Raw genomic sequence first — 24,830 nt, forward strand, 5'->3', positions numbered from 1 at the left:
ACAGATGATGTATTTCTGATCCTAAGACAGCGGTTTTCATCTATATACAAGCTGTACGCTAAAGTATGGACGATATATTAAGCACGAAAAATTTCGTACATTGACCAGCTATTTACTATCTATCGCGCGCGCATAGTTATATTGGTTTCCCGGTCACACAGCGGCATTGGCCACCTGCACATGGGCGGAACAGCAATACAGTGTGGAAAAAATTTATGGGCCCATCCGGGCTAGTACATGATTGGCGCGAGAGTATCTCACTGCGACATAGACTACCCGTCCCCCTTTAATTCATACAGTTAGTAAAAGATGGGTAGTCTATCTCGCGGCGAGATAGTGGCGCGTCAATCATGTGCTCGGCCTACTGGAGGGAAAGTGCCTTAAAACCTTAAGTTAGCTCATTTTACTTAAAGGAAACATAATTTTATTTTTAAAAAGAAACAAAACTGCATTCAAAGATTTTTTTTTATTCGCTTGTTTCGCCCGGCAATCGTACCGATTAAAAATTAAAAAGTAAACACTCCTTATTTTATTCTACTAGTCGATTCAGTTAATGTTAATGATAATATTTCTCCAAGAAACATTAGGTCTTACACTCGTCTGTCTTACAAAATATCAAAAAAATCGAATATTTAGTACTCAAGAATCAAAGTACAAACAAAGAAGAGAAATTGAAGAAAACCGAAAAAATCTGAATGCAGTTTTGTTTCTTTTTAAAAATAAAAGAATGTTTTCTTTGAGTAAAATGAGCTAACTTAAGTTTTTAAGGCACTTTTCCTCCAGGGCCCGTTAATTTTTTCCACCCTGTATAATTACGCGCGTGCGATAGAGATAGGGGTCAGCCGGGCTAGCACATGATTGGCGCGACAGTATCTCGCCGCGAGATAGACTACCCGTCTCGTCCCCCTTTAATTTATACAGTTAGTAAAAGACGGGTAGTCGTCTATCTCGCGGCGAGATACTGTCGCGCCGGGGGAATGTACGAAATTGTTCGTGGTTAGCGTCCTTTACATATTGGCCTTTCAGGTTACATCCGAGCTACCGCGACCGGCGCATGTCGGCGGACGCGGTGAGCCCCCCCTCCCCCTCCCCGCCGCCGTGCCGGCGCCCCTTCCCGCTCGTGGTACACGACCTGCGCCTCAGCCGCTGCTCCAAGGAGACCATCGAACCAGGACCGAGGCTCGACGCACCCGCCCGCTCTCTCCTCACGCACGACAAGACGTATCGGAACATGTTTGATTTTTAGTTTTTTGTTAGGTCAAAAAAAAGTTAGGTCTGGCAAGAAGCTGATTCGAACTTTGGATTTCATTTTGACATCACACGTCCGTACGTCCGTGGTGCGTCCCGTCCGAACGAGATATAAACATTTATCAATAAGAAATTCGTAAGTTCGAAAAATGGAAATCCAAATTTCGTATTCTGCCTCTGTATTGCTCTTGCATATTCGAGTGATAGAGAGACATACTTAAACAAGATTTTGATTTGAGTTTTTCGCGTTCGGGCCTCAAGGTATGGGTAAACTGAAAAGAGAGCATAGTAAAGGTACACATAGCATAGTTTTTTATGCTTTTTCTAGTTCGATAGGATACATCGTTTGAAGGCCAGTCTACCTTTACAAAAAAAAAAACGAAAATTTTAGTCATAAGTAATTTTAAATCTTTGTTACTCAAAATTATGATTCAGTGAGGCTCCTAGAAATTTATTCTTAAGAGGCCGGTGTCGATTTTATAGCAAAAATGTAAAATTGATAGATTTACTCGTTGAAATTATACACGTTGTGTTACGTAATATCAATTTCTAAATAACAAGTATTGGTTTCTATTAGCACGTCTTCTCATCTTGCCTTTTAATAATTAGGTCGAGAGCGTGCGTCACCGGTAATATATGAAGAGAAGGGGCAGTTTTTAAAAATTAATCAAAAAATTATGCTGGTAAATTATACAAATTTATGTATAAGAATAGTTTCAGCAAATGTAGATTGTTTAAGTATCAAAATTACGTTGAAATTAAGTCGATTTTCAGAGAAATTGTCACTTGTTATGGAGTAATTTCTGGAGAAAATTGAATTCGTTTAACTTTCATTTCCTCGAACTCTAAATCATAACAAAAGTGTAATCTGATAAAGGTCAAAGAACAGAATATGTGTAATACAAATTTACCATTTTTAGCAGTCCAAACTACGAAATTTACAACTAAGAGCAACAAAATCAGTGCTTTAAGCGCGTTTACCTAAACGTCCATCAGAAAAAAAAAACATTACTCATTTAGTGAGTCTGTTTTCAAAAAAAATATCTGATAAAAGGCAAAATAAGAAGACGTGTTAATCTCAGTACTTGTTATTTCAATTAAGTAAAAAAAGGTGTACAATTTCACCGACTAAATCAATTTTACATTTTTGCGACTAAAATCGACACCGGCCTCTTAAAAGCGTCCTCTTTTTTTGTAAGTAGGTAATAATAATAGGCTATTTTTAATGCCATTAATATCGTTTCTTAATTCTTCTAAATTTATTATATAGTTATAGACGCAGTTTTTGGCAGTTAGAATTTGCCAGCTATTGTAGATGGTGCTGTACGTTGCGTACATTATCACAAAATAAGTAATAGTACCTACTACCGTACAGAAAAGAAACTTCCTACAAAACCGAAGTTTGACAGCGATTCAGGGACGAATCATGCTGTCCCTTACTTATGTATGGTACTATCCCTTTCGGCTATTTAGGGTTGTCAAAATTCAGTTCATTATCTTATCTGTTTCACCATCATTCATGTATCATACTGAGTAACTTTTACAATAGGACCAATCCCGAAATCGAGAAAAAAAAGCTTGATTTATATACAGGGAGTCCTTAGCCATTGGACAAAGCCGAAATGTACATACGCATTAGGGTATTTAGAATCAGTATACCAAGTATCATAACAACCGGTGTAGCGGTTACGAAGAAATGAACAAATTACGATTTTTTACTTTGGAGCAGCCTGTATGTGTTAATAGCTTCTGAGGTAATAAATAGTATGAAATCTTTTTCGACCTTATTGTTTTTTTTTATTTTTTATTTGGAGCATTGGCAACACGGCTATCAGCTCAAACATCAATACATCAGTACAAATACAAACACATCCTTAACTACTTAGAAAAGAAATACACAAACAACTTAAAAACTACTAAAACACCCCTTATTGATTATCTTTTTTATTATGACATTAATAAGATTCTGACTTTTGACAAATGTCATCATTGCCGCACATTTTCGAACAAGTTGTCAAAAACACTGCCAATGATTAATTAAGTATGTTTCTTTTTGTTGTCGATTATTGGAATTAATTTTTGTATGAACTTATTTTTTTATCTTTTGTTTTATTTAAAGAAATAGGTATTAACGTTAGAGCATTCCTGAGAAGTAACCCTACGTGGAATTTCAGGGTTTGTCCAATGGCTAAGGTCAGCCTGTATAAATTTATCTTTGACTCGCTTTGCTTATCGATGACAATGTTTGTCGATGTTTCATTTTGTTATGGCCAGAAAATCTATAGTATTTTTCATATAGCACGGGTACGGTGACAACTATCATTTCAATACACATTTTGCGTTTTAAGGGTTATAATTGTATGGAGATGACAACATTGACAACTGTCACAGTATCCAAGCTATGTGAAACATACTATAGGTCTAGTAATAATAATAATAGAGCTAGGCTAAGAGGTATAAGTTCCTACAAAAAAAAATTATTTTAACGTAAAATCATTTAGAATGACTAGTTGTATAATATCCTGAGTATTTTAGTATTTACAACCAATTTGTATGAAGACAATAAATGAGCAACAAAACCAATTCGTGTTTCATTTTATTTTAAACAGGGAATTTTTATACACAAGGAACAAGCAGTGACAAAAAGCTTAATAAATGAAATGTACCCTCTTTCTATTAGGTAAAAGTTTAATTTCGCCTGGTAAGGAGGAAAATGTGCTAAGCCACTTGCACTATACTTGACGCGGCGAATGACGATCCCTGTAGCCCCCTCTACACTCGTGCGCGAATCGCGGCGCAAAGTGTGGTAGGACCTTTATGTATCTTTCAGTAGGACTAGCATAGAAAGCCTTATTATTGTTTATCCCATGTTTGTCCTTGTTTGTTACAGTCTCAATATTTTTGTTCCCCACCGTAAATTTGTATAGGGCCCTCCACACTCATGCGCGAATCACGGCGCGAAGCCGCGAACGCGAGTGTGGAGGGCCCTTAAGGTTTATGGTGGGCTACAAATCTACTAGACCAATCATTGTCGCATTGCGTAATTTGCGTATGTTCTGTTCCTCACGGGTGCACGCGGTAGGCGCTGACTAGCGAACTAGACTCCAGACCTGTATATTATACTACTCTTTGCCTCCTCCTTTGGCAGTTGGGTAAAAAGTCGACACAGTTACATCCCTAGCAAATCATCAAACTTGTGACACCTTACACAAATGAGGAATAGCAAACATATATACATCTCTTTTTGACACATCTAATTCGTAAGGAAGTTAGGGACGGGTACACATGTTTGCGAAGCATTTTTGTCCGGCTTCTATGCTTTAGTTATTATTCTGAGGTGACAACACTCAAAACGCATACTGGACTAAATTAAAATGTAGCCCGTATAATGACATGGTATGTGACAATTCTTTCTTTGATACGGCTTCTGACGTAGTACGTCTCATTTTCGCCACCTTGTGACAGTCAAACGTGGCTTTTTTATAAAGTCGGATTATAGCCAATGAAAGTCAGTCAGTTGTCTTACCACTAAACATTCGACTCGACTCTTTGTCGTCTTTTTTTATTTTGTACGAAATTCATTTGAGATTTTTAACCAAAGATGGTACACACAATGTCTTGAAAAGTAAACAAACCGCGTTATCGGGAAGTTTCTTTTGGTGAGGCAACAGCCCGAGATTTTGTGAAGTGATGTGGTTAAACCGCTACCTTTGTGAAGTTTTTGTACCATAACGAGTGTTTGACTTATTGTGCTAACAGTTTCTTTTCTCACGCTCGTATTCCATGTTGTAGATGGTCGTCGCACGACCTGATAATGTCAGAGTACGATCTTCAGTTCCAAGCGGACTTAGAGAAGGCGCAGGCTCTGAGTTTAGAAAGCCTAGCGCTCGAGCAATTTCGAAGAAAGAAACAACTGAGCGGAGGTGAAAACTGTAAGTTTAATTGGACTACAAAAATTTTACTCTGATCTCTCACGCATCTCATTATTCCGTGTTGTTCTTTCCTATATTTTTATAATTTGCTTGGACAGGCTATGACCCTTCGTCAACTGCCGTAATGTTTAGGATTCACAACTGTCATCTCAAGTGTTTACAACATCAATCAACTTTAGAGGCCTTGTTTAGAGTAAACTTTGAACCTAACTATGGGATGTTATTTAATGTTATAAACATTTTTTTAAATTATTTATTTACGTTAGAGATGAGCCGAATATTCGGCGGTGGAATGAACTGTTACCTATAGTATTTCCGGACCCATACAACTTACAAACCTTCAAGAAAATGTACTCCCATATTAAACGCTGGGCATGCACATCCACTTCCAACGCGTCTGGTTTTTCAGGTGCCCATGGGCATTGGTAATCTTACCATCAGGTTATTTGTCTGCTCGTTTGTCTCCTAAATAGGACAAACCTGCTCCATAAGGCACCTCTCAGCCGTGCCTTGCACATACTGAATCTCGTGGCCGACAAGACAGACCTTTTTTATTGCCCTATGTTGGAATTATCAAAAACATGTTTGTATGTATTGTGTATGTGTAATATAAAATATTGAAATTAAATTTAAATAATTGTGTAATAAAATTAAAATAATTAATAAGTAAGGTAGGTATAATTAATAAATAGAAATTTTTGACTATTGTGTAATTAAATAGATTGGAATGATTGTGTAATATATTGAAATTAAATTGACATAATTAAATTTAGTTAAGTAAGTAGTAATAAGGTTCATTTTCTTCCCCCCCCCCCCATTCCCCCCCCTCGAGTGGCGACCATTGGGGGAAGAGCGTCCTCAAAGTAGACCCCAGATGCATTGGGACGATGACATTAAGAAGACTGTGGGGAAACAGTGGCTCCAAGTCGCACAGAACTGCGACGAATGGCGCAAAATGAAAGGGTAGAAAAAGGCTAAAGAGAGAGAGAGAATAAGGTTCATTTAAGGCACTATTATAGTAGGATTTACCTGTAAAAATCACCCGTTGTCCACGAACGCTGTAAAGAGTTCGAAACGTCGGGATGTATTATAAATTCAATATGCGCGATATAGTCCGTTTTCATAGTTTTATTGCTCTATTTAATAAATAAAATAAATTAAAAAAATATTTAAAAAGCAAAAATTCTAGCACAGTTCCAGGATTCTGAAATCAGTAGTGCAAACACCAAATGAACTTCTACCACACAAATACACTACTACACCATTTATGGCTTTACTCCTCGCTGAGTTTAGCAAGGTGGATTCTGCCAATGTCGAGGTGTGTAGACTTTTGATTTTTGAGACGAGGTTCGGTTAAATTTGAACTTGTGGAAGGATAGGCTGGGAATCTACAACAAACAGACAAACACACAGATATTATGGACATCACAGACAAACAAATGACATGACACAATTCACATAGTACCAACATTAATGAAAAAGAGCGGAAGGCGGATGACACTGTTATGGCAAGCAACATAGCGGATGATAGTATTTGCTTATCAATAGGAAAAAGGAAGTGAAGGTTGACAACCTATCAGTGCATGCAGCATTAAGCCATTAGGTGGCTGCCAGTCAACATATATGAATAAAAAACAAAAAAAATGGTGCCTAGTGCTTTCTGTGAGTGATCTCATGATATGTATCAATTTGTTTAACCATTTTGCTTCAGCTGCAGTGCAAATTTATGATAATATGTTGCAATGAAACAGTGTTTGGTCAAACTCTAGCGAAAGATAGAAAGTCATCTTCTCATCTTTTGTATGGTTTACATTGGGGTCTTTTCTCTCCTCTTGGGTACCATTCTGTGACATCTTTTGTCCCTGTCCATTTCCATTTGAGCGTTCGGATTATCTGGGAAACATCTTCTATTTTGGTTGGTATTTTGTTCGATCGGTTATACTCTAGGGAATTGGTGGCATCTATACCTTTGCTCTTAACTGTATGTCAATGTATGCATGCCCTGCACCCCAAATGGTTTGTTTAAGACAATTTCCATGATTGTTTCCCTGTCACTTTTTAAGGATACAAATTACTGTAATCAATTTAACCTAAAATGTATACTAACAAACCGCTTGCTGCCTTTCCTTGTTTATTAATGAGTTGCCCAAAAATTAGTTGTTCTCTTTCCATAATATGACAAATGAAAGTGACGCCACTAAATGACGAAATATGCCAAATATCATGTAATTTAAGCATATCATCTGCCTGCGCCATTTCCCATCATCTGGGGTCGGCTCTCCTTGTCCGTTTTCTCCATTCCGGGCGATTTTGGGCGATATCTGGGTTCATGTCTGCTTGTTTCAGGGCTTTTTGGACCGTCGTTAGCCAAGTGGCGGAGGGCTTTCTGCGCCCACGCTTCGTCGTTGGTATGTCTAGGGCTACTCGAACCATGTGGTCTTCGGGACGCCTGAGGATGTGTCCATACCAGCGTAAACGTTTTTCTTGGACTTTTTCAACTATGGGGGCAATTTTGAAGCTTCCTCTGATATATTCGTTCCTGATTTTGTCGACCCTGATGACGCCCGCTGACCAGCGTAACATGCGCATCTCAGTGGTGTGCAGTTTTGTGAGATGTTTCTTAGTAGAGGCCCAGCACTCTGTTCCATACAAAATAGCGGGGCGAATCGCAGTTTTGTAGTGTTTCCCTTTGGTTTTCAGGGGCATTCTTTTGTCGCACATTACGCCTGTGAGCTGTCTCCATTTATTCCAACCAGATGTAGTACGATGGGTTACGTCGCTGTAAATTTTGCCATCATTGCTAATTATTGACCCGAGGTATTTAAATTGATTTACGGTTGGGATCGCGGCACAGGATCGGTCGGAGTGGCGAGCCTAGGGGGAGGCCTATGTCCAGCAGTGGACGTCTATCGGCTGACATGATGATGATGATGATGACGGGTGGGATATGTGCGTTGTCAATCAGAAACTTAATTTGCTGTCCATCCGTTGTACCATCAAATATGCAGGACATGTGCTCGGTTTTCTTGCGGCTAATTCTGAGACCGTTGTCTTCCAGTGACTTTATCCACAGATTAAATTGAGATTGAAGGTCCTCTAAGCATAAAATAAAATAAATAAAATTCTATTCTATTCTATTCATATCATTTTAAAATTAGAGTGTAACTGATTGTATACATGTGGGCCAAAATAATCACAGAGTGGGTGCCCCATGAGTCAAACCGGGGATCCGGCAGACCTCGTCGGCGATGGCGGGATAACTTGGACTCCTTTTTGAGCTATTGGCCAGATGTAGCTCAAAACCGGGAGGAGTGGAAGAAGAGGGGGGAGACCTTTGCCCAGCAGTGGGACACAATAGGCTCGTAATAATGATAACTGATTGTATGGGAGTGGCGGGTTTGTGTGACTCTTAGCGTATTGTGATTATGACGTATTTGAATGAGGATAATTGGTATCTTTAAGTAATTATATTAAGAATGATTTTGTGGTTTCACACATGTTGCAGTGTTATTATTTTATTATGCCTGCCTTATACTAATGGGTGTTAATTAGCAGTTAATGTTAAACTTCATTCTAATGAATGCTAAGTTTGCTAATTAGTCATTAAACCAATAATCATTAAGATTATTTCAGGATATAATTAGATGTTTTTGCGGTATAGACTTTAAGCCTAAAGGCAAAAAAAAAGTTAGAAGCTCAATTTTTTATCCAACAATGGCATAGCCAAAAAAGTAATAATTTTGCAGGTTAGGTATGTACCTATGTAGTTCGTCGGTGGCGTTGTTTTTGTCATTTGTTCTACTAGCGTCAAAACTACTGAGCCGATTTTGATGTTCATACATCAAAAACCTCATGGTCAACGGATTCGTATTTTTTGGCATTTTCTAAATTTTTAATAAACTTGCTAGTTTTTCAGAATGTTTACTTGTTTTGCGTACTCCAGCTCATGTTTGTTTATCCTTTCTAAAAACAAAATCTAAATATTTAGGAATAACCTAGTATTTTTAGACAATGATTTCTACCAACAAAACAATGAAGTCACGTTGTAAATTTTCGGTCACATTGACATATTCTTAAGTTTGACAATACAAAAACAATAATTTTGATAAACAAACACAATACAAACGATTGGCGAATCCATATCTCATCGATAATTCCATATCGACAGATAATGTCACAGCGAGCGCCAGTGCCCGCCGGCGCGAGGAGACGGAAGGACCTCCGCCCGCTCTCCCGCCGCCCCCGCGCCGCCCGTCACGAGGGCGAACGAGCACGGATACTTCCAAGTGAGTATGAGACCCTGGTACTTTACGAGTATATAGTTACCAGACCTGCTAGCATGAGTTGCGTTTTCGCGCGCGACTCCTTCGCGGGAGCGTGAACTGTAAGAGACAGCAAAGTCTGGGTCAGTTGCACGAACTCGCGTCTGTCATTGTTGTAACGTGTACTAAATTTTACTGTGGGAGGTTTCATTGATTTTCTACCGAGTGACGTTGATCAGAATGATCAGTCCGTCGATTGTGGTTGGTGCAACTGGCACTAAATCGCCAAAATTAAATATGACTTACACTCTGCGCTAACGAGGGGGCTTCTGTATTTGCCTCCGGCAGTTCACTCACGCTCCCTGTCAAAAACATGTAAACCGGACCCACCGCACACTGTTACAAAAATGGTCCCAACGATTTCTCGGGACGTTAGTTATGTTAATGGTTGGAGAGCCGGCAGTAAAGTTTCGAACCAACGTGATACCGCGATGAGATGCACAATGGTTTCCCATAAAACTGATGCTAAGTCCGAATTTGATAGTCTGCCACGGCGGAACTAGCCGAAAGTACAAAAAAAATAGCCACTTCCGGTGCGAAAAAGGGGGGGTCATTTAACCCATCTGATACTGCAATAAAAGCTATGGCATCAGTTAGAAATTTACTGGTAGATACAGAAAAGCGAAATCTGCCAGTATGATTCCTGCCGGAAGTGCTTGGCATACGCTCTCAAAGGTGACCATCAGGACCCCTAAATTAACCCATCTGATACCAGCATGAAACCAATTCCAGTCGGTAGATATGAACCTTCTCTTCAGGAATATATAAGTCTGCCAGGGCGCTTTCAGCCGAAACACCTTGACATACGAGATTATGTGGCGCAACATCCGTGGTACCCGTATAACCCGTATTTTGGAATTGTACATATTACGGACATTTCAAATACTGCAGGCTTATTAATTTATTACTCTATGCTTATATTTGTATATTATTTCGTTATTAATAACACATATTTATAATAAATTAAGTTAAAATAAATTAAATAATGTGATTAATATGATTAATAGTCATTGAATTAGCTATATGAATCGTTTGTCTTTGTCTGTCATTTTGACTTATGTATTTGTAAGAAAAGGATAAAACATAATTTAACTAATTCAGGCTCGTAAAGTTTTACGAATAAGGGGGTATTAGTATTTATAGCTAAATCAGGCTTGTAATGCGACATAAAATGATTTTTGGTGGTTTCTTTTACGCTTGAGGCGTTTTTTCACCTATTTGGTGTATCTAATCACTATCTTATGTAGGGGAGAGAGGGGCAAGACGAGTAAGACGGGGTAGCGGCTTTATATGGCAACACGACTGACCAACCATCAGAATCCCGTTAACGCATGACGATGCGTCACCATCATAGCAATCAGTTCGCACAGTGACCGGCTAGACAAATGGTGTCGTTAATTATTTATTTGCAAAAAAACTGTTTTTGCCATATTCCTTGTTATTTTTAGGGTTCCGTACCCAAAGGGTAAAAACGGGACCCTATAACTAAGAATCCGCTTTCTGTCTGTCTGTCTGTCTGTCCGTCTGTCACCAGGCTGTATCTCATCAACCGTGATAGCTAGACTGATGAAATTTTCACAGATGATGTATTTCTGTTGCCGTTATAACAAACTATAACGAATTGTTTATAACACCTGTATTCATTACCTGTAATGCACAATTGATGAATAAATGATTCTAAAAACATACTAAAATAAATATTTAAGTGGGGTTCCCATACAACAAACGTGACTTTTTTGCCATTTTTTGCGTAATGGTATTATGGTACGGAACCTTACGTGCGCGAGTCCGACTCGCACTTGGCCGGTTTTTGTGTTTTATTTGGTTTGCGTTTGTTTCCTTATTATCACCAGCACATATATACTGTTAATTTATTCCTATGGCCCAGCAATCACGCCAACAGCTAAGGACTTGTTTGGTTTCAAGTACGGTTTATTTTACAAAAAACTTTCGAATTTCATTAGGCACATGGGGCAAGATGGGGTACATCTTGACGGCCGTAGTTTTAAAGTGATAAACTGATGAAGAATTGCGGATTTGAATTTATTTATTCTTCAACATCAACATCAACATCAAACATTTATTCAGCAAATAGGCCACAGGGGCACTTTTACATGTCAATTTTTACAAACAATAAAATTAACCCAACAAACAATAAAATTAACAAGGGAAGATGGGGTACATGTTAGCTGTAAACACATTTTCTGTCTCTCAGACGACTTAAGAAATAAAAGTAAAACAGTTCGTGAGAAGTTATCAGACGATGGACCCAAAAGCCAAAAATTTCAGTTTTGTTTAGGCCCTAAATATAATATTTATATGAATCATTCTTATCTTGTCCCGTAGGGGTTCTCCATCTTACCATACTTGGGGGGCAAGATGGAGAGAAGGCACTTTTGGCCATTTTAATTTATTTTTAATTTAATTATCTAACTAGAGAGTTCCTAGTAAGTGTTGATTATGAAAGACTGATTACCAAAGATAAAAATAACAAAAACTTAAAAAAAATAGCATTTTCACTTTTATTGGACTTGAAACATTAAGTATCCCGTCATGCCCACCTCTCCCCTACATTTCTTGACGTTGACGCAAAACTGACGTAGTTTAACATTCAGGGTGTTGTTTTATAACACTACAAATTGAGATAACTAAGGTCTGTTTTTTTATTCCGTAGACTAAAATGACGTTTCATATGTAAGACATGACATTTCTTAGTACCACATGAAATGTCATTTTAGTCTACGGATTACGGAATAAAAAACAGAATATAATCTACTGGAGTCTTAGTAATAGGGTCCCGTTTTTACCCTTTGGGTACGGAACCCTAAAAATGATTTAAAATGTTCATATTTGGATTATTGGTAAAAATCGTCCTTGACGTTGAAAATCCTGTCTTTTTACACCCGTTTACAATAAGTATGTAATAATAATAATTTTGTTCATTTTGGTAAATAAAGGATATTGTAATTTGAAATTATTGTATTATTTATATATAAGGTGCTAACAAATTAGCTACAGAAATTTTACGAGATGGTTGGTACTTTACACTAGAACAATTAACTTTTAATAGAAATTAAGAAAGTTTCTCATAATTTTTATTTTATTTACCGAACAAAATAAATAAACTATAATTCTATCTAAAAAATAATCATCATGTATTTAACTGCTTGTTTGTCTTAAATGTCATTGTCAACGTGTCATTTGATTTATCAGCGTGAAGTGGCCAGTTAAGTTTTATATTTAAAAGAGGTTTTAGAATCTGTTCAATGAGGTCTCATTTAATTATCTCATTAACAGAGTTTTTTTAAAAAGCAAATTTGTTTTCCAATTTTCTCAAAATAACATCATAAAACCTATAATGTTTCATACTTACATATACTTCAGGAGCCGAGTACTATCAACTGTAAAGATATCGGTAGCTAATTTGTTAGCACCTTTATAAGGCAAACAAAGAAGTACAAAGCCGTAAGCAGGTATTAAATTAATGCCCAAATTATATTGTGTATATTAATAAATTTGAAATATATGTTATTAATGGCATAAAAATATACAAATATAAGCATTAGGTAATAAATCATAAGCCTGCAATAATTAAAATGTCTGTAATCTGTACAATTCCAAAATACGGGTTCCACGGATGTTGCTCACATAATCTCGTATGTCAAGGTGTTTCGGCTGAAAGCGCCCTGGCAGACTTATATATTCCTGAAGAGAAGGTTCATATCTACCGACTGGAATTGGTTTCATGCTGGTATCAGATGGGTTAATTTAGGGGTCCCGATGGTCACCTTTGAGAGCGTATGCCAAGCACTTCCGGCAGGAATCATACTGGCAGATTTCGCTTTTCTGTATCTACCAGTAAATTTCTAACTGATGCCATAGCTTTTATTGCAGTATCAGATGGGTTAAATGACCCCCCCTTTTTCGCACCGGAAGTGGCTATTTTTTTTGTACTTTCGGCTAGTTCCGCCGTGGCAGACTATCAAATTCGAACTTAGCATCAGTTTTATGGGAAACCATTGTGCATCTCATCGCGGTATCACGTTGGTTCGAAACTTTACTGCCGGCTCTTCTACCATAAGCCCGCTCCAGACTACGCGGCGCGAAGCCGCAAACGCGAGTGTGGAGTCGTTTCGCCGATTAGCGAACTAGACTCCACACTCGCGTTCGCGGCTTCGCGCCGCGATTCGCACACGAGTGTATATATCTAGTTATTATATTTCTGCAATATGTCAACTGTCAACAATCGTACATTTTCATGTAAATTCAAATCTCATGTAACTCATGTTCAACTTCAAATTCTAAACAAGATGAAACGCAGTGCATATTTTACGCTTCGAAGTGAATATGTATTGTATTATGTACAGTCGCCATCAGATATATCGGTGCGGCCGAGGTGCTCAAAAATATCTGAACACGCACTCTAGCGCCTTGACAATAGAGGCGTGTTCAGATTTTTGTGAGCACCTTGGCCGCTCCGATATATTCGAAGTGAATATGTATTGTATTATGTACAGTCGCCATCAGATATATCGGTGCGGCCGAGGTGCTCAAAAATATCTGAACACGCACTCTAGCGCCTTGACAATAGAGGCGTGTTCAGATATTTGTGAGCACCTTGGCCGCTCTGATATATCTGATGGCGACTGTACACTATGTTTATCAAGAAACAAATTGCTTCATTCATTATTATAAAACAGGTGCCTCAAAGCAAAGATAGATATAACTCCGTAATAAATGGATACAGTCTAAGGAAAAAAACGTGCCTCGAAAATCACGAAAATTTGATTCTCGATCACCTTTCGCTACTACCTTTGGCCTACTCTCGTATAGAGGGCGTTGACGGTTTCGTTTGTTATTTAACAATTTTAACGCATATCAGTGAAAGAACATGTGTCAAAATAATAAAAATAATTAATGCAAATAAAAAAAAACATTTATCCATATTTAAATACATTTTATCGTATTTTCATAAATCTTCCTTTTTAGTTTTAAACAGGGACCGGCCCGCTATCCCTTATCGGGGTTTTATAAGGGTATTGCATAAGGCTTAACTCACCATACCCTTTGCCAGACGAAACCCTTTGTTTTGGTTTTAAAAACCCTTATATAAAGCTACCACATTTGAGTAATCGGTAGCCCAAATACCCTTACAAAACCCTTATCATCCGCTCACCAACACCTTGCATATTGCTTATAAGGGTTAGCCTTATAAAGGGCTTCCCTTTTAGCATATAAGCGTGCTAATTTAAGTCGTCTACCTTGTTCATAAAGCACACATTACTTCGAATCCGAGCGATCGTCGGCGGCGACGGCGGCGTTCTTTGACTAGGCACGTATTTTCTTTCCTTTTCATACACTACCGTAGATATATACTAATCCTGTCTCTTTCACGCAAAGGGAAACCTTTATAAAAAGCGCTTAAAGATAAGGGTAACCCTTATTAAGAGCTAGCCTTATTTTTGGTTAGCTTTTCGGTAAGGGTTAGTCAAAGGTAAGGGTATGAATGGGCTTGCAGTTCAAAAGGGAAAGTCTTTCAATGTGTTAGCCGTGTTTAAGTGTCACCCATTGAAAGGGTTTTATCGCGGAAAGGGTTGTCCGGTCCCTGGTTTTAAAGTGTGTCGCTATCGACGAAAAATGGCAGTGAATTTACTGTGGTTACAAAATTTACTATGACAGTACCGCTCTATATTATATCCTCTTTGCTCAAAGTGAATGGCGTATCAATTTAAAATATCGTGACTTGCTCACGTAATACACGATACGTTTAAATTCATGCGTTGCATCATCTTTATGTTATAAGTAGGTACTCGCTATATCCATACTTATATATATAAATGCGAAAGTCTGTCTGTCTGTCTGTGTGTTCCCTCTTCACGCTTAAACTGCTGAATCGATTTAGATGAAATTTGGTATACAGATAGTTTGAGTCCCGGGGAAGGACATAGGATACTTTTTATCCCAGAATTCACCCCTCAAGGGGGTGAAAAGGGGGGTGGAAATTTGTATGGGGAATCAATAACCGCTGAACCGATTTAGATGAAACTTGGTATGGGGATAGTTTGAGGTGTGGGAAAGGATATAGAATAACTTTTATCCACGAAATCATCCCTTAAGGGTGTAAAAAATGGGGTGGAAATGTATAGTGTGGACCAATTTGGGGGTAAAAAAAGGATGGATTAAAAAGCAGATAAGAATTAAGGTACCCAAATGACTAATTCCACGCAGACGAAGTCGCGGGCAAAAGCTAGTTGTTGTATATGATGAAGAAGTGAATGCTAAAATTATATACCTTATATTATGACTACCTATGAGCATGGTATCTTGTTAGGGTTCCGTACCCTAAGGGTAAAAACGGGACCCTATTCCCGCAATTCTATTCATGCAATAAAAAATTATGAATTATTACTAAGACTTCGCTTTCTGTCTGTCTGTCCGTCTGTCACCAGGCTGTATCTCATGGACCGTGATACACTCTCTCTACTCTAACAACAAATACTAAAAACAGAATAATATAAATATTTAAGAGGGGGGGGGCTCCCATACAACGAACATGATTTTTTTGGCGGTTTTATAGATAATGGTACGGAACCCTTCGTGCGCGAGTCCGACTCGCACTTGGCCGGTTTCTTTTTTGCTTAGCATTATAGAAATTCGGTAAACAAAGAAGCAGTTGTCGTCAACCCTTTCTGCTTGAGATAAATATAAGATTGTATGAGTCCTACTGCTTGTGGGCACAGTCCCCCTCTCAGACTAGAGATTTTGATAAAAACCGGACAAGCGGGACAAGTGCGAGTCGAACTCTCCCACCGAGGGTTCCGTACTTTTTTAGTATTTGTTGTTGTAGCGGCAATAGAAATACATCATCTGAAAATTTCAACTATTTATCTATCGCGGATCGCGGGTCATGAGATACAGCCTAGTGACAGACAGACGGACAGCGGACTCTTAGTAATAGGGTCCCGACCCTTTTACCCTTTGCGTACGGAACCCTAAAAATAAACCGACGGTTAAGAACATCTTCTTTAAGTTTTTATGTTTTCGTACTTTTCGTAGTCACCTAGAAACCCTTATAGTTTCGCCATGTTTGTCTGTCCGAGGCTTTGCTTCGTTAGCGCTAGAAAGCTGCAATTTGGCATGGATACATTAATTATGCATTGCGATAAAAACTATAAGTTTTTTGCTTTGTCCCAATAGTTTGGGGTATCGTTGGATAGGTATTTTATAACGAATAACCCATTGTTTGATAAAGTTAATATTTTCGGAAATAATCCGTCCGTAAGAAAAAAAATATGTATAAAAACGGGCAGGTTTTTTCCTGAACAGACAGAACAGAAAAATAAATTCCCGGTTGAAACACTCATGAGAACCTATCAATTTCAGATCTACAAGCACAAGTCCTACTAGGAACGAAAGCAGTGACCTCATATCATTTGCGAGTCCGACGAGTAAGACGGCCCCCAAGGACCCGCACGCATCTCTCAAGGAGTACATCGAACAGTTTAACAAGTAAGATTAATTTTAATTAAGTTCCGAATGGATGATCGCCGCTTGCCTAAAGCTATGTTCTACTAGTTAGCAGAGGGTAAGCGGAAACACGGCGGTCAACATCTTCGATATAAGGATGTGTCACCTAAACGCGTGTTCTATCGATCCTACACGTTGGATCACCATCTTTGAATCCATCAAGTCGTTTGAGGAAAACCGCCTCACGACGTTAGATGCAAAACGACAATTGCGCAAGGAAAGACCTAACAATATACGGTATACGTACAATACCGCCGGTCAACTCTACTGCCGTGAGTGTGAAAGTTTTTAAGAGCAAATTTGGCCTGGCCAGTCACATAAGAGCTCATGAGAGGAAAAAGCCTTGATTGTTGAGGTCGCCGTCATCGAAATCGATGTGGAGGACCATATATAGGTCCTTAAACACACAACTGTGTACTTAAACATATATCTGAACACACAAATAATAAGCCCTTCTTCTTTGTCGTCACACTCTTGTCAGAGCGGTCGTGGGCGTCATATCAGGGCCGGTGGCAAGCTTCACAACCCGTCGCCATTCTTCCCGTACCCTGCCCTTCTTGTATAGTATGCGGTCTATGTATCTGATGAACACACAAATAATAAGCCCTTCTTCTTCTTTGTCGTCACACTCTTGTCAGAGCGGTCTGATCGCGTGGCTATTGTGTGTGAGCCTCAGGCACAAAGGCCACGCGCTCAGGCACAAAAGATATAATGGCTTTTGTTTAACAGAATGCCATTGTTAGTACGTAAGTGAACGAGCTCAGTAGAGATAGCGTTAACTATACTCGTGGAGTGGTCCCATGAGTGCATTTTTGAATAAGTGACCAACACATTGGTGACCTACCGCGACTTTTGCCTTCGACTATTCCTTGCACTACAAGTCATTCCACAGATCACAGATGTATCGTCTCGACGTGTAATTTGTCAATAGAAAGTGAGAATACGACATTGGACGATGGAGGAAAGACGCTGTTTAATACCAGTTTAATAATTGAGACGTTGGTTCGGAACCACCACTCCAGCACCACATTTCTAGCGTCGATCTTCTTTTTCTCGCTTTCCCTTAAAGTCCACGTCTCAGCACCATATAGTACAAATATGGGAAACCTAACGCCCTGACAAGTCGTACTTTAGTCGCTTTTGTCACAGGGCGGACACGCTATACATCGGAAATCACTTGCATTTCTATGTGTAAACGGTACGTCTATACACGCGTCATGCGTCATAGTGTGAGTAAGTTGCTTAAAAATAGTACTGAGCGGTCGGCAAACGGCCGTCAATCTGCTGTCTCGGGGCGAGGTCATTCGAGTCGGGGCGGGGCGGTGCATGGCCGTTCTGTATGATAATACTATTTACTTATTCTGTGCCGTAGTACTAATTTAAATTGCTTTAAACGCGTCTCCTGCCGTACACAAAACTTTTGTACTTTTTATCGAGATAAGAATTATCTGCAATTTAAGTAGTACTGATAACACTATTCGACTGAGATAACGATGACAACATAGATATCGTGTGCTTCGTAATTTATGCCTTTATTATTATTTCCTATTTATTAAAATATTCATCATAAATTGACATATATTTAGACACGGCGGAACCTATCCCAATTTCTCGACTTTAGGTATTTGTTTTTCTATGTACAATAAAGAATATACATACATACAAGGCGTCTTTGACTAACCCTAAGGGTGAGCAGTACGTGCTCGCACCTCCTATACGAATCCGTTACGGGGTTACGATGTAGCAAGAGAGAAGGTGCGCTACCATCTATACAACTTAGGGACCAAATAAAATTATAAAAAAAAAAACAATAAAAATAATTGATTTGTTCCCAAAGTTATTTCCTTTCCTTATCATATGTCAGGGTTAATGCTTGCAAACGTAGATAAACCTGTGGTCGGCACATCTCTGATGATTGGCATGTGCGACCTTATTTTAATAAAAAACCGGACAAGTGCAAGTCGGACTCGCCCACCGAGGGTTCCGTACTTTTTAGTATTTGTTGTTATAGCGGCAACAGAAATACATCATCTGTGAAAATTTCAACTGTCTAGCCTAGTGACAGACATACATGGACAGCGGAGTCTTAGTAATAGGGTCCCGTTTTTACCCTTTGGGTACAGAACCCTAAAAAGGCCTTTAAACTGTCATTTTAGTGCAATGCCTGTTGAACCCACAGAAACTATAATAAAAACATATATCTATGGTGTTGAAATTAAGATCTAAGAATTATTTCAAAGCTTTTACTTTTAGCGAAAACCGCACTTAAATAGATTTATCTGTTTGGGATACATACACAGATACACATGTTAAACTTACACACACACACACACACACACACACACACGTGTGTTGTTAACATGTTATAACTTGTCTCTTTTGTGACGGCATTAAAAAAATAGAGACAAGAATATAAATAAAGACACCCACCCGCTTAAAAATATTCTACGTCATTATCCATACTATAATATTATAAATGCGAAAGTCTGTCTGTCTGTCTGTGTGTTCCCTCTTCACGTTTAAACCACTGAGTCCCTGAGAAGGACATAGGATAGTTTTTATCCCGAAAATCATCCCTTAAGAAAGTAAAAAGCGGGGTGGAATTGAGATAATTAATGAAGTGTCTGCTAATTTGTGTGCATAATATGCTCAAATTTAATAATTGCTATAAGATTTTCTCCAGGCGCTATTCTTACTCTAGGTGGGGTTACTAAGTCCACGCAGACGAAGTCGCGGGCAAAAGCTAGTAACAAATAAACAGGTATCCATAAATTCTAACTCAATATTTTTTAATTTCAGCGTAACGCAGCTGACACAAGAACTTGCACTAACAACAACAAATCAGCCAGCAGCCATGAACAACCATTACTACAACCAGCGCCCAGGCTTCCCCCCATACACTTACAACCAACCCCCATATAACCAATACCCACCCTTCCAGTCACCCCCATACCCGACCACCCCCTACGGCATGCCTACACCCATGACCCCACCTTACCCTTACTACCCTCCTGATACCCCTTACACCGCTCCAAGGTTCCCGAATGTACCCTATAGTCAAACTAGATTATCGTCACCAGCACCTTACGTCGGTTACCCCCCTTCCCCTCATACGCCTATATACAACTATAATACAACTAATATGATTTCCCGACCTACGCGGCCGACACCGAGCATATACCCGCAGTTGAACCAAGTGCATAGTTACCCGCCCATGCAAGCTGGTACTGTTAATACTGCTGGTACTAGTAATAGTACTGAAGTGAAGGAAACGGTGGATAGCAGTAAAGTGAGGAAAACGTCGGAAGTCAGCACTGGGGTGAGCTTATTTGTACTTTAAGTGAATAGAGATAAAGTTGATTGTTTCATTCCACACGCCTGCATGCGTATTAAAAAAAACCGGCCAAGTGCGAGTCGGACTCGCGTTCAAAGGGTTCCGTACATTACACAATTTAAACTATGTATTTTTTATGTGAATCGTGAGTGAAATGTCTTTACAAACCCGTAGGGGTCGGATCAAAAACTAAGTAATTAATTCCGAGTCACGCTTGACTGCACATTTCTAATAGGTTTTCCTGTGATCTACGAGTATAGGTAAATATCTATTTTGTGTATTTTTTTCAAAATTTTAGACCCAGTAGTTTCGGAGATAAAGGGAGGGGGGGGGGTTGTCATTTTTTGCCTATTTTCTTGAATAACTTCTAAACTGTTTATCCTAAAATTATAAAATAATATATTCGAGATTCTCACAATAAGCTCTTTCATTTGAGAAGATTCAAACTATACAAAACGTAATTATAATGGTTTTATTCGCCAATTCACCAGTTATTCTATAATTTTGGCAGTCGAACGAATCCGCGGACACCGTCGGCAGCCTCCCGCCCCCGCAGTCCAACCTGATCGACTTCGGCCGCGGCCAAGGTCAAGGTCAAGGTCAAGGTCAAGGTAGCGTGAGAGTCAGTGTGTTAGAAGCCTTCGATCCGCTACTAACTGAACCCAGTAGCCCGGGTGAGTGGTGTGTTTCATTCTTTACCTCCTAAGTCCCGGTGTCTTTAATGAACAAAATCCAATCAAATACGACGTTTTCAACCAAAAGGTACCACATTATCGGTTGTCGAAAAGGTTGATTTCAAATTGAAGCCATATGGAAGTAGCGCCTTATTGACAACCGACAATAACCGTTTGATTGAGAATGGCACAAATTATGAAGTGTAACGGAATAAAAGTTTCCAAATTTAAGATTGTAAAAATGACTGGGACTTAGGAGACTATACTTCGGGGTTTTCCGTGTAAGAATGTTCGACATTAGTTGAAAGACATAAATTATTCCACTACGCAGATAGGTTTATTTTAACGTTTCATAAGTGTGTCAAAATATCATGGGTCACCTCGATTAAAAATGTCGAGTAGAATAAATAGTTTTCGAAAAAAATTAGAAAAAGATGAATATAAATTCAAGATCAGGATTCTTGTTATATACATACAGGAGGTCCAATGCGTTATGGTTACCAAATGTCAGGAATTTTTGCCTTTTTTCAGGAATTCGGACGGAACACGAAAATATCAGGATTTTTTTAAATTAACAGTTTTTTTTATATATATGCGAAATCATGTCTAATATTCGCATTTGCAAAGATAACCATATAACCTCTGTGAGTAAAAATAATGTAGGTAAATCATACTGATAATTAAACCACTGTCGTCGTCGTCGTCAACGATGAGTGTCAGGAAAAATATTCGCAATTCAGGACTTTTCTCAGGAAATTCAAAATTTGTATCTGGCAACCCTAAATGCGTAGCTAACTAGCTACGAGCATAATGCCATGAACGTAAGGTAAAATATTATAAAATGCAAGTCTTGTGCCATGTGTATAAATATGGGTGCACTCATGATACTCAAAAATATGTCCCATAGCTCTTATGTCAACGAATTAAGAACTGTGGGACATATTTTTGAGTGTTGTATGCACCCATATTTTTACACTCGACTGTACCAATAAAAGCTATGTATAATCAAGTAAATTTATTCTGTAACCGTCTCAGGGAACGTTTATCTGCGTAACTATACTTAAGCTAAAATTTCAAATAAAACTCACCGAAAACCCCGAGGTTGCGCATTAAAGTCATGATATACGTCGAAATATAATAATGATTTATCAAATTCGTAATCTTTTTTTTAAATAACTCAATTGTCTACAAGAAGTGACTGAGCATCATGACGACTCTTTTCTACATAAATTTCATTAATTTTTTTCAATCATTATTTTTTTAAATTTTTTGAATTTGTATATATACTTAATGTCATTACCGGGTTTAACGCGATTAAATTTCATTATTTTACCTTTTTTTTTAATCGCGTTAGACCCGGTAATGACATTAAGTATGTGTACAAAACGTCAGAGTTAGTGTTGAATTTGTATATGTTTGACATCGTGTGTTTCATCTGATAGAGCAGGTATATCTCCCGGGAGCAGTGTTGAGGTGAAATGTTGTGTGATAACTGTGTGGTGTGTGTTGTGTTAATCTGATCATATGTGATATTTTCTATAAAAAGGGACCTTATTGTCGATGGCGCTTACGCCATTATAAACGGTGCTCCGGTATAAATACAATGCCGCGCGGCGCTGTGCGGCGTAAGCGCCATCGACAATAAGGTCCCTTTTCATAGAAAATGCCCCATATGTCTCTATCATGAGTCATGACATTTAATTATGACACCATTCAAGTATTCACATACATACATTGGTTTGCAAGTTTTTGTTTTATTGTAACCTGACATTATCATAAAACACGTTTTTCTATAAACTACTATAGATTATATTTCAACATTTTTGCCACTCTTAAGCGCCATTTAGACGGTTTGAGAAATTGCATGCAATATTCGATACATTGTTATAGCATCTGCATCTTCTCAAATTATTTTTACGCCTAAGACGGTAATCTGTTAAACCACAGCCATTGTTCCTTGTGTGAGCGGTCGGCCATTGTGTGCCATTGAGTCTGAGCGCGTGCTACGGCGCGTGCCATTGTAAGACACAATGGCACACAATGGCCGACCGCTCGCATATGGAACGATGGCTTATGTTTAACAGATTACCGTCTTGGCGTAAAAATCATTTGAGAAGATGCAGATTATAACTACAGAGTACAATGAATTTAGTCGATCGACCAAATACCGCAATGTAACAAAAACCGGCCAAGTGCGAGTCGGACTCGCGCACGAAGGGTTCCGTACCATTACGGAAAAAAACAGCAAAAAAATCACGTTTGTTGTATGGGAGCCCCATTTAAATATTTATATTATTCTGTTATTAGTATTTGTTGTTATAGCGGCAACAGAAATACATCATCTCTGAAAATTTCAACTGTCTAGCTATAACGGTTCATGAGATAGACAGACGGACAGACTGACAGCGGAGTCTTAGTAATAGGGTCCCGTTTTTACCCTTTGGGTACGGAACCCTAAAAATCAACTTGCATGCGATTTTTGTTGAACCGTCTAAATAGGGCTTTATAACAACTTTGACTACCTTATTATTATTTTTTACTTCTACAATTATCTCTTCTTATCTTTTGTAATACGAACTTTAAATAGCTAAAAATGCTAAAATAATCATATCTTTATCTGCCACTGACTGTTCGTAAATTTTTATGGCTACTTGTATAAATAGGTAAGTGTTATTAAAGTGGCTAAAGTGCGATTTCCGATTGAGTTGAAATTTTGCATAGGTACATATGTAAATCGGATGACAATGCAATATCATGATGACATCGAGCTGATCTGATGATGGAGACAGGAGGTGGCCATGGGAACTCTGTGATAAAACAACGCATACTAATGTTTGGGCTTGTTAGAATTGTCTCGATGAGTATTAGTTGCCTGTGGATAGAAAAGTACAGTTAGCGATAAAAGCTTGTACTAAAAATATTTTTTTGCCAAAAACTTATTTATTCTAACACTATTTACAGAATATGCAGTCGCTAGCGAAGGCTCTGGCAGCGTATATGAAGAGTACGACCCTTTAGACTTTCTATACGGCGAGACAGAGATGCGAGAGACGCCTGTATACGGAAAGATCGATAGAAGGAAAGAGAGCGCGATATTGCCATCGCCTCCGCCTAAAAACATACCTAGCGTGCCGGCTGTCGTTAAAAGGACTACTACTGTAAGTGTTGCCTTTAAAATAAATAAAAATACCGTATTATATTAGTATGAATTTTCTCAAATCATTTTTACGCCTAAGACCTTAATCTGTTAAACAATAGCCATTGTTTCTTTTGTGCGAGCGGTCAGCTTCCGTTTTGAGCGCGTGTCAAACCGACAATGTCGTTTAAAAAACGGCTATATCGTATCGTATCGTATACTATAACCAATAGGTTATTAGGTATAAATATACGTAAAAGTATGAGCGCTCGCCTTTATTGAGGTGGTCGATCGTCCTACATTACCAAAACATGTTAGTTGTACATAGACTTGAACCTTAAAACCACCACGATACAATTAGCCTCATGCATGAAGTTTATATTTGAACGAAATATGTTTTATTCGGATGTTTGTTACCGTTATATCATGTTACAAATGCATTTCCGTTTTTAAATTACCATTTAATTACTTAAAATTATAAATAAAAAGTACAAAAATTTGCCCGCGAAAAGCTAGTGAGCGAAACGCTCGAAACGCCACGTGACGTCACGCGTTCGACAGATTAGTGTCATTAGTAGCAAACGTCAGTTGGGCCGCCCAACGTGTGACGTCATCACGCTCTGTCGAATTCGCGCCAAAAATTATGAGCGTTTCAAC

The 24,830-nt window shown here is 38.5% G+C and overlaps 1 protein-coding gene across 1 annotated transcript in view; it reads left to right on the plus strand.

Annotated features, from left to right (window-relative positions):
• The first annotated feature begins 4,810 nt into the window (after window positions 1–4,810).
• LOC134741323 (phosphatidylinositol 4-phosphate 3-kinase C2 domain-containing subunit alpha) overlaps window positions 4,811–24,830 on the plus strand; it is a 65,853-nt gene continuing 45,833 nt past the window's right edge. The window contains exons 1-6 of the mRNA XM_063674073.1: window positions 4,811–5,180; window positions 9,349–9,466; window positions 16,886–17,011; window positions 19,829–20,348; window positions 20,875–21,037; window positions 23,999–24,195. Coding sequence (XP_063530143.1) covers window positions 5,063–5,180; window positions 9,349–9,466; window positions 16,886–17,011; window positions 19,829–20,348; window positions 20,875–21,037; window positions 23,999–24,195 — 1,242 coding nt within the window. The 5' untranslated portion in view covers window positions 4,811–5,062. The remainder of the gene's footprint in view (window positions 5,181–9,348; window positions 9,467–16,885; window positions 17,012–19,828; window positions 20,349–20,874; window positions 21,038–23,998; window positions 24,196–24,830) is intronic.

Source organism: Cydia strobilella, chromosome 5 (genome assembly GCF_947568885.1).
Source record: "Cydia strobilella chromosome 5, ilCydStro3.1, whole genome shotgun sequence".
In the NCBI taxonomy this organism is placed as follows: domain Eukaryota; kingdom Metazoa; phylum Arthropoda; class Insecta; order Lepidoptera; family Tortricidae; genus Cydia; species Cydia strobilella.